Here is a 10904-nt window from a genome sequence, read left to right as displayed (position 1 = left end):
GAAAGCTTTGGGCGGTTGTTGGTGACACTCCACAAGCTGCGAAAGTGTACTTGGTGAAAGCTTTGGTGGTACACAAGTTGAGAGTGCTAAAACGTTGGTGGACTTGGTGAACCTTCTGGTGTGGTTGATGATACTACCCCCTCCCTCTCTTCAGTGGAGTATTCATTCCCTGCAGTGGAGTATTCATGGCAGTAGACTTCGTATTTGTTGAAGTGTGTGTTGTTGTGTGTGAAGGGTAGGCGAGTGTGTGTGGTGTGCTGCTGTGTGTGAAGTGTGTGCTGCTGCTGTGTGAAGTGTAGGCGAGTGTGTGAAGTGTGCTATTGGTGGCTTCTGCTGCTGTGTGCTATTGGTGGCTGCTGTTGTGTGAAGTGTGCTATTGGTGGCTGCTGCTACTGTGTGAAGTGTTATTGGTGGCTGCTACTTGCTGTGTGAAGCAAGAAATGGCTACCATTTAATTAATGCTAGATGTAATGGAATGGTATCTAGATGTAATGTTATTAAGAGTCTGAAGCTTTGGAACTGTTGGTACTTTTCATAACCTGAATCATTAAACTAGTGCTCTTTGTTCTAGTTTATGCCATCCGAGTCCTTCACTTCTTAAATGGAGCTTCTAGGTCAACTAGCCTAGACTAGTGCAATTTTCTCTTTATTGGAGCACTATTCAGTCGATTGACTCAATTCTTCTACTGAAGGTAACAGAGATTGGGAGGCTTCCAAATAAAATGCACATGAGTACTCAAATTGGTGCCTGATGTGGACTGCATCAGGATTGTTGGGTGACTTGCTGCAATAGAGTAAATTGCTTTATAAAAATCCATACAATTTACCCATTTATTTTGGATTTAGTTTATGTCTTATCTCTTGGTTGCGAATGTTGGTGTTACAGATGTTAGTGAAGAAGTTAGAGAAACTAACAAAAGTATTCAAGGTTGAAATTATGAAGATGTGAAGGGGAGTTGTAATATCAGAAATCTCTAATAAGTATAAGAGATGGTTGGATGCATGGGACGGAAATCTCTAAGTTTGTAAGGAAATGAATAAACTTGAGTAAATTGTTCAATCATCAGTGGTAAGTAGACCAAGTTTCGAGCAGGGCAAGTGTGGGTGGTTGATGAGTTGAGATTCTATTAGAATAATAGCAGGACATTGTTCAACTGCTTATTCATCAATCATAAAGACAGACTTGTATAAATAAAAATTGAGAGGCTTATCAAAACAAAAGACATACAAAGTGGGGCTTGTACCTTGAGCAGACACAAGTTCATTGATCTATAAGCATCCATGAGAACCGAAAATACATATGAAACTTGTGCATCTCGAAAATACATATAGGCAAAGTGACTTTTCGTTGCTACATGAATTTAGCATTGTAAGCAAAATCAAAACAGGGAACAAACGGGTGAATGTCGCTGTTACTTGTGTCTCTGATTCTGTGCAGACTGATTAAGCTGGGATGCAAGTTCAAATGTAGATTTAATTAATAAATTACAATGCATGAACAAAGACGAATACAAAATAAAATATCCTTACATCAACAAAGATGAAAATATATAAGTACAACCTTAAACGAACAAAGATAACTTAATACTTGGTTCAAAGTCTTTAAATTACAACGCATTCGACTACAACACGAAAAGTAACTTAATCATAACAGCAATTAAAACAACTAAAAACACAACTATCAAATACCGGATGTACACCCAATCATCACGTTGCTCAACCACATTATGTCCCATTTTCTCTATTGGTGCATTTGGAATGTCAGAAGGTTTCATAGCAATTTGGGGAGTTGCAATCATCGTCTGGGTCTCTTCGACGGGTCGAATGCACCTACTTAGAATAGATGTGGTAGACATTCTACGCCTAAGGTGAGCGGCCAACTTTTCTTCGGCTTCTTTTATGGACGGGCATCCATAGAACTCCGCATTTTTATAGCCTTTTACTTGAGTTTTACAATCTTCCCAATCTTTGTAAACTCCACGAGTGAAGCCTTCGAGGACTACATAGCAAAAATGCCTCCCCATATCTGTATCACAAATCTAATGTTAAATTTGAAACTAAACATATGTACGTGGACTATCACCATCAATGGCATTCAAAAGCCACATAAACTACCAAGTTCTAGTATCCAAGAGCGGATAAAATACCAAGTTCTAGAACGGATAAAATACCAAGTTCTAGTATCCAAAAGCCACATACATTCATACATATACTAAGTTCTAATTCAAACACTCATACACTACACACTATATTCAAAACTTGAGACGTGATGGACCAACCAACTATATTCTATTTACTAAAACCAACTATAAAACATCACATTATAGAAAAAATTCGGCAGAGTCTCCTTTGTATTTCTGACATTTCATATGCACACATCCTGTCTTAACCTGAAAATCCAATAAATATACATCCAAGGCTTATATAAAACCTCATGTCTCAGTCATAAACCCAAGAATTAAACCAACTTAAATCAAAACCCCAAGTCACATATACAAACAATTATTTCAAAAAGTTTACTATCATTGCTCCTAACTCAACTCACACGATTCCCAGTTCTTGTGCTAAAAGCACCGTCACTTTCGATCCCGTGTCGAGGAAGAGTTTCCTAGTGAGCTGGTAGAAACCTATCCTCGTATCAAAAGAAAACTACATAAATTGTATTCTTAAACAACCAGACATCAAGCCTTATATAAAAGACAGCACAATAACCAACGTTAATCTATATAAAAGACATGCATTAATACATATAGTTAATTCTAATTCTAAATATCATACATATAGCGAATTCTAAATCAAAATATAATTCTAAGATATCCAAAAGACACAAGTTAACGGCCTACATTCTATTACTCGATCTATTTCCCTGACTGCTCAAGCTTTCTCATAAGCCACGAATACTTCAACTGAGGATTACGTATCCCCAAAAAGAACTTAAGCAAGGCCTCATTCTCTACCAACAAATCAAGGGCCCTCAACATGAGATCAGGTTCCATGTTAGGAAGTTCTTCTAAAGCAGCGATTAACAAGGTGGAAGGGTCAACAGGAGTGAAGGCATTAGTTAGTTGACGCACTGCCTCGGTCAACTCCTTGAAATCTGGGGGTGGAGGCATGGCCTCAAGACCAAGACGAGACCTCTTGCGCTTCACTAAAGGAGGGGTAGTAATGCGCCGACTACCAGCTTGTGTAGAATCACCAACTACAAAGCTTTCACCAGGTGAACTATCACCATCATTGGCATTAGGATGTGGACTTGGAGGCTGACTTGACTCTTCCTCTGTATTCTCTGCCCCTTCATCTCCAACTTCTTCATCTAGAATCACTACTTCCTCATCATCGTGCCCAGCATTGCCCCCTTCCCCAGTTGCCACATCACTCCCAAATACAATACAAGCTTCCTCAAAATGAGGAAACATCTTCTTTCGTAGAGTCCTCGCTATATGATGGGCCTATAACAATAATCAATTGCTTAGAAGATATTGTAATAATAAGCAATTACAAGTTAGTAAAATATATTACCTTGCAATACTCTTCTCATGCCACATGATCAGCATCAATACATTTGGTTTGTAGGTTGTACGAAAAACCAAAACCACTAGCCTCGACAGCCGCCTTGGCAGCAAGGTAATCTTTCTTCATTGTTTTCAGCCTAGAACGTACATTGTCATTCCCGATTGACATATTCAATCGTTGATTCACAACCTCAAAGAACCCTTTTTTAAGGTCTCGGGCTTCCACCCATTGTCCGACTTCCTACCTAAACCATTTAAAGTCTTTTCTAACAAGACTTCGATTAAGATCTCATCCATTGAGGGGTACCAACGAATTTGCTTATGCCTGGGAACAGGTGGTTTGGTCACCTCACCGTCACTAACCACACCCTTACCCTTGGATGAGTTGCCCGCCCGCCTAGCCATAACTGTAAAAAATATCATTAAAATACAAACAAAGAAATAAAAAAAACAATATCAAATTCATTAATAACTAACAACCTCTAATAAGTATTCATTAAACAAATTCATAGATAACAATATCCATTAAAAACCATAATTAATACAAGCACCAATTCACTAATAAAAATTCACATTAAAAAAACAACGTAATCCATTATAAAAGATAATTAAAACACCATCACATATTTAATGTGGTCCCATGGTATCTTGCCACATCATTAAAGCCAAAGCATCTCTCCAATTTGTCCAACCGTGGGCAGGTACCATATCAATTGGTACTTGTTGGTCTTCATTACCATTAGTGTCATCCTCATTAATGCCCGCATCCCCATTTTCCTCATCCGAGCTCAATTCTTCATCGGTTAACATACTGTCTGGGTTTTCCTCCCTCAAGAAATTATGGATAGCACAACATGCAAGGATTACTTTCGTATGTACACTCGTATCATAATGAGGAGCATGCCTAAGACATGCAAAACGTTTCTTCAACAACCCGATTGTTCTTTCAACAACCATACGCAATGACGAATGCCTAAAATTATATAACTCTTTGTAATCTTGAGCATCCTCTGTGCCTATGTCACGGAGATGATATCGCGTGCCACGAAAGGGTGTGAGGAATCCCGGGACTAATGCGAAACCAGCATCCGCAAGATAGTACTTCGATCCTGGGACGATGTAAGGTTGTAGTTTAGTATATGACATTTTTATGTGCTAAGATAGATTACAATTATAAACCTTGACATACCAGTGGGTAGAGTAAGTTTGTGCCTGTATGAGATCTCGGCACTCCTCAAGACTCGACCATCATGGGCAGAACCCTCCCATCCAGCAAGTACATAAGTAAACTTCATGTCAAATGTACAGGCAACCAACACATTTTGGCTGACGACACCCTTTCTATTACGATATCTACCCTGGTCTTCCACATCTACTTTGGTAGCAATGTGAGTACCATCAATAGCACCCACAGCGTCCTAAAACCAAAAATGGTTGTTAACGGCAATTTTATAAGTAAAAAGTTTAATAGAATGGACATACACATGCTTCTATATCTCTCTAACCTGAAAATACTGATGCCATTCTTTTGTTTTCGAGCACTGCTTAGGAGAGTTTTCAGCGGTAGCATTATTGACCACTTCTCTATATAACCTCAAAACCACTTCCAATACCACATGGAAATAACGATGAACTGTTTCACATGAGCGGAAGAATTGTAACTCAATATTTCGTTGTCGCATGTCATGCCCAATTGTGTACAAGAAATACGCGACTTGCTCCTCGACTGACAGATACCGGCTATCATTAAGACCAAGTCCGCGCAAACGGAGGCAGAAGCGACGAAACATTTCTCTATTCATCCTCAACATATTATGACAATAGCGGTCACTGTCCATATAAAACCTCCTCAACACAACACTCCGTTGCAGATCCATATTCCTACGCGGAGCCCTAGGTGCGGTGTGCTCAGATAGCTCTAACAATCCTACGCCTAGTCATATATATCCTATACCACCAATCGTAGTATGCCATCACAACTTGAGCAATAACAACAACCACCAAAGTCGCGACTGCCCTACGCTCACGTGTAGTTCTCCTCATTCTACACAAATTCATAAAGTGTAATAATAAGTAACAACTAAAATATCCACAAAGTCGAGATACAAATACATATATACGAAATGACTAGCAACAAGCCGCATGCATAGGCAGGTAGCAGGAGCACACACCACTTGACACACACACACAAACTATCCTACAGGAGCATTCAAAGAGTCCCATTGTACACATGAAAAGCAAGACAATGCGGTCTAAGTGCAAGTGTCAGTAGTGGCCAATATCTGAAAAATAAGTTTTTCATGTAAATAGCTATGGTAAGGCCAAACTCCAAAATCAAAACCTATGGACATGGACCTATAGTAAGGCCAAGCTCCAAAATCAATAGCTAACATCGGTTTGATCAACTGAACACAACACAATCTGAACAAGTATTTACACTAACTCGCGATTCCTATCCAATCTGCACCCCGACCCCCTTCGGACCCCATTCTTCCATCAATTTCCTCAACGTACTTTTGAATCTCATCCCACATACTTCTACATACTAACCTAGAAGTAGTAGCAGAGGCAGCACACACACACACCTAACTCTACCAGCAGCAGCAGCCACCACCAACTCCACCAAAGATCCCACAGTAGTGAATACTTGACCACCGGCATCCTTGACCAACTTAGGTCATGGCTTAATTTCATGTCCGAGTGCTGGTTCGATTCACTTGTTGAATCCAAGCATTAAGCATCACTTTTCCAGCGATTGAAAGTTAGGAAGGAGGGGCAATTGTTCTCACCACGACCAAATTTTGAAAATGAAATTCGAACAAAAAAAACCTAAGGACAACCTATTTGCTAAGATTCTTTGGACCCATAAGTGGGCTACACTTCTAATCAAGATTCAAAATTTGAAACATTAAGCCTCGTTATTAATCCTCAACTTCCACCACCTCCTTTTGATCCTTGTTCTACCATGGCTACATGACATATTTATGGATGATGGGTTTGAGGGGGCACCTCAAACCCAACTTTAACTTCATGTCAAATTATGACCCCTTCCTCGTAGCTCCTCTAATTCTTTCTGTTCTTTAGTCAATAAAACATATATCTATTCCCATGAAATTGTTAGCTAAACTTTAACAAGAAGCAAATGTTAGCTAATTACAAGCCCACAACGAACCCAGATACAAGAAGTGGCTTATAATACTAGAGTATCCCTACTACTAATTCCAATAGAGATTCTTCTAACGAATCTTTCCTTTGTGGTTCTTCGAATCGATCTCGAAGTCACTTTATGGGACTTTCCCTACTGGTTAGCGACTCAAGTATTCAGCTGAGATAATACTAGATTATTAGTCAATTAGCGTGTTAACGATAGAATCGAAATGAGAAAATATTTTATGCAAAGGGCATGTCGACTCTAAGTTTGGCATGTGCTCTTGAATTGGTTACCTATCCACGGGTTTGGTAGGCACATCCCTTTTCTTTCTTGACAGAATAAATAAATACATAACAATGAGTAACTATCAAACAGCAAGTAATACTCATATCCTTTACAGCAAAAAAGAAGAAATAAGCCTTGCGGTGAGATTGCGTTCCACACTCATGAGCGGATTTTTTTATTCGACTTTATAACTTGAGACGACCTTTGTCCATCTATACAAGTTCACACTGAAGAGCTTAACCTTCTTTTTGTAAGACTCAATACATTTGCTTCAATATTGAGACATTAATGGCTTACATCCAAAGATTCAAGTTGATTAGCTAGGGTGTTTAAGCGATCTTGTTTGTCCGGTGAACTCTTAGTTAGAGGGAAGCAAAGCATTGTTAGTGAACTAGGATTGTCTATGAACAACTCTGCTATCATCCATAATCATTCAAATGACCAGTTTGGAAATCTATGGTGCAAGAATCAGCAGGAAATGAATATAGCAAAATTAATAGAGATCGATGAACAATCCTTAGCATTTGAGGCTTCGGGTTGGAGATCTGAGAGATGGCTGCATGGCTGCATCGATCATTCACCATTAATATGAGAACGTGTTGAAGTACCAAATATTCATAGTATTCAGTTTAGATTCAATATATCTTTGGGGCCTGGCCAAAGCATGAGGGATTTATGAAACTTGTTCAGGAAAGCTAGATTGAACCGTTTTACGTTTATAGTTTGGAGTTTCCTCACTATATCTACTTTAGATTTAACTCATTTAAGTGATTTTGCTCTTCAATGGTACCACCCATGATTTAGTGGTTGAGAATCAATAGGACCTACAGTTAGAATAAATTCTTGCTAAACAACATATATAAGAATTATAACTACGATAAGCAAATTTATCTTGTTTTCTTTCATTTTACGAATATGTTAGAACCAAACTTGGCATTTCTAACCAACTAACTACAAATCCCAAACCTTGATCTCAGTAAGGGCCAATGGAGCCTCTTCAATATGAGATAAGGCAAACTATTCCAATTCAAAAACCATGACTAAAGTACTTGATCAACTCCATGATGCTACTTTTTCCTTGTAAGTTCAAGGGTAAGTGACCAGATTTTTCTTGCAATGCACAAGATTTTTCTTGCAATGCCTCAGTGGATTCAGATCCTTGATTACGCAGATTCGTATGCCTATGAGAGACTACGGAGGGACTTTCGATTTCCATTTTGCGGTCCCCCCCCCCCCGATTGGCTAGGGCTTTCTATTTCATTACCTAAAATCGCATAAATACGATCACGAAGTTATTTCGAGTTCGTGAATCAATTCAGCGGACCAGGAAAGGATCTATCACCTATATATGTGAAAATGCTCCGCCTTACAGCCTTGCTTCCCAGGGTATCCTGCTTCTTGACATTTGAAATCAAAGAAAGAAGGACGATAAGGCAAACTTTTCAATTTTGGAAATGTAAATATGCGGGGATATATAATATTATGAGATTGATTAACCTAATCGGTTGGTCATGTTCTTTTCGGAAGAGACTAGCTGGATGCTGTTGGCCAAGTATTTGGACTCTACACCGGCTCCATTCTAACAATTCAATCTTTTTCTTTTTCTGCAGGAAAGGAAGACATGGGGCTCATCCAATTCCGTGGGTCTCCCTGACGCCCTCTCTCTCCCAAAAGATAGCACGAGAGGTTACGATCCTCACCCATGCCATTGAAGCCGGTCAACCATCGAGTGGCTTAGCGAAAGCACCGCTTGAAGTCGGAAAGCTAAGATTCCACTAAAGAAATAGCTGCATAGGTTTAGCAGCCCTTACTTCATGTGTAGCTTGCATTGAGGTACACATGAATTCACTCCCCACTCCAAGAAGTGCGCGACTCAATGTCAACTTCAACTAACGCCGAACCTTGCTTGGAACGAGCAAATTCCTTGCGCCAAGTTATGCCGAATGAACTCTTACCGATATTTTTTTTAATCGATCGCCCCCGACTTGGCGGGGAACCTAGTCCCTTCTTGTGACAACGAAGAGAAGGAATTGCCTTTTTCCTCTCTTTTTCGCCTTTCGCTGGTCAAAGCAAAAAATCCACTACCGATTAAGATTTCCACGAAAAAAACTGCTAGTTGAAGATCGGTCCGGTTCGCTTCGATGACGCAAACTACTCTATTCGAAGTGGGGACCGAGGTCGACAGAGTTCGAGAGGAAAGCCCGTGTGACCATTGACTGTGAAATTAGAGCTTTGATTAAAGAGGCCCTCTTCTTCTCATCATATTACGATACAAGGGCTGGCTCAGTATGAGGCTCGTCTTTCGCAGAGCAAGTCCGGTCTTGTTTTCCACTCACCGAAGATTCTATCTACAAAAGAAGGTCAACGGGGATACTAAAGTAGCTCTCAATCCGACACCAGCGTAGAAAAGGGAAGTCGCGCCTCCTGCGCCCCATGGGCAAGAACAAGCTTCTTTTAGGTGTAGTGTAGTCGCATCCGTAGTTTGCAAGGTGAGGTCGTCTTTCTTTCCGGCCGCCATACGGTTCAACCAAGAGGAGGCGTTATCTATGTAATTACGGTCTTTATTGGCCGTTGTTCCGGTCGAATTCTATGGCGGCTGGAAAGAAAGACGACCTCACCTAGCAAACCACGGATGCTGACTACACTACACCTATAAAAAAGAAGCTTGTTCTTGCCCACGGGCACAAGAGCACTTCGAGGAGCGATTATCTATGTAATTACGGTCTTTGTTGGCGTTGTTCGGTCGAGCACTCTCGCGATTCGGGTCGATAAAAAGCATCAACATTACATCTATGGAAAATCGGCGTGGTGCCTAAAAGGTGTCTGACTAAAAGATTCGTTCTCTCTTTATCATAACAAGACTATTTATTCCCTTCCCAGTTTTAGATTCGATGTGTGTTCGTTTTCAACAATATTTCTCCTAATCATATATTCTCGCTTCTCATGTATGTTATCATCAAAGTGTTTTAACAAACCACAGACACAAAAGTTGAGATGATAAGAGGACACAATTAATCAAGTCCGAATAAAAAAAAACAAATAATCAAAAACAAAATAGTCAACACCCAACAAGCAGATCAACAACAAGAAAAAATATATATATCAAGCTATAATAACTAGTAAAAATTACCTCAATGCTTTCTTTGGTAAAACAGATTAGTAGATTCAGGAACACCACCAATATTTCTTCCAATCTTCTTACAAACCGTGCGAATCTCTACACAAACCTTGAAATCACAGTTATTAAAATCGATTTTTTCTGAAAAAAATCAAAAGAGAAAGAGAAAAAACAGAGTTAAGGGCGCTAACCGAGAGAAAGTGAGTATGAAAGAAGAGAGTGAGTACGAGGGATTACGCGACCTAGGGTTGATCAAATTTGGCAAATGAAGTGGGAAAATTTTGGGCGATTTTCTTGTGGCAAAATATATCCATCTCCGAGATGGATAAAATTTTCTTGCTTCAAGCGGGAAAATTGGGTCACGTGACATATTTGCCGGCAAATCACAAAAAAGTTTGCCAGGTCTTAAAATGCTACCAAGCAGCGGCAAATATGTGTTTAAGTGGGAAAATCTGGATTTGCCAGCGGGAAAATGGGTTATCAAGCAGGCCCTAAATGAATAATTATTTAGGCCAAGATGGAGGGACTCCTCATTCCAGAAAGCCTCGTCAAATTCACAATTATAACAAGTTGGGGGTGTGCCTTTAGCTCATGTACCAAAATGGTATGCGAAATTGTCTTGTGCTTTCAACAATACAACATCGCCTCTGGAGTTATTGTTGCTTTGAACTCAATTCCATGGTATCTCTAAACAAACCACAGCGAACCTTAACCCCTTCAAAAAAATTTGAACACCTCAATTATACATGTTTTATTATACTACGTACTTGCACCCATCTCACATGTACATATACAACCATCAATAGGACTGACATGCCCTATAATTTAACCAATAGAA

The 10904-nt window shown here is 39.7% G+C and overlaps 1 protein-coding gene across 4 annotated transcripts; it reads right to left on the bottom strand.

Moving 5' to 3' along the window:
- Positions 1-1526: 1526 nt before the first annotated feature.
- On the bottom strand, positions 1527-10562 carry LOC147474841 (uncharacterized). Of its 4 annotated transcripts, XM_086584383.1 has the most exons (4): positions 10079-10177; positions 5018-5556; positions 4702-4930; positions 3978-4621 (listed from the first exon to the last, which is right to left on the bottom strand). In XM_086584383.1, exons 2-4 carry the CDS (start codon positions 5387-5389, stop codon positions 4140-4142), a joined length of 1083 nt encoding a protein of 360 aa, XP_086440509.1. In that variant the 5' UTR covers positions 5390-5556; positions 10079-10177; the 3' UTR covers positions 3978-4139. The 4 variants fall into 4 exon arrangements, 3 of the variants coding, with proteins under 3 accessions (XP_086440511.1, XP_086440512.1, XP_086440509.1); XM_086584385.1 differs by lacking the exons at positions 3978-4621; positions 4702-4930; positions 5018-5556 and adding exons at positions 2711-3449; positions 3520-3919 and having other exon boundaries at positions 10079-10562; XM_086584386.1 differs by lacking the exons at positions 3978-4621; positions 4702-4930; positions 5018-5556 and adding exons at positions 2711-3449; positions 3520-3909.
- Positions 10563-10904: the final 342 nt, after the last annotated feature.

The sequence above is a fragment of the Coptis chinensis genome, chromosome 9 (genome assembly GCF_015680905.1).
Source record: "Coptis chinensis isolate HL-2020 chromosome 9, ASM1568090v1, whole genome shotgun sequence".
Classification (NCBI taxonomy): Eukaryota; Viridiplantae; Streptophyta; class Magnoliopsida; order Ranunculales; family Ranunculaceae; genus Coptis; species Coptis chinensis.
This window is presented reverse-complemented; position numbering and strand designations above follow the sequence as displayed.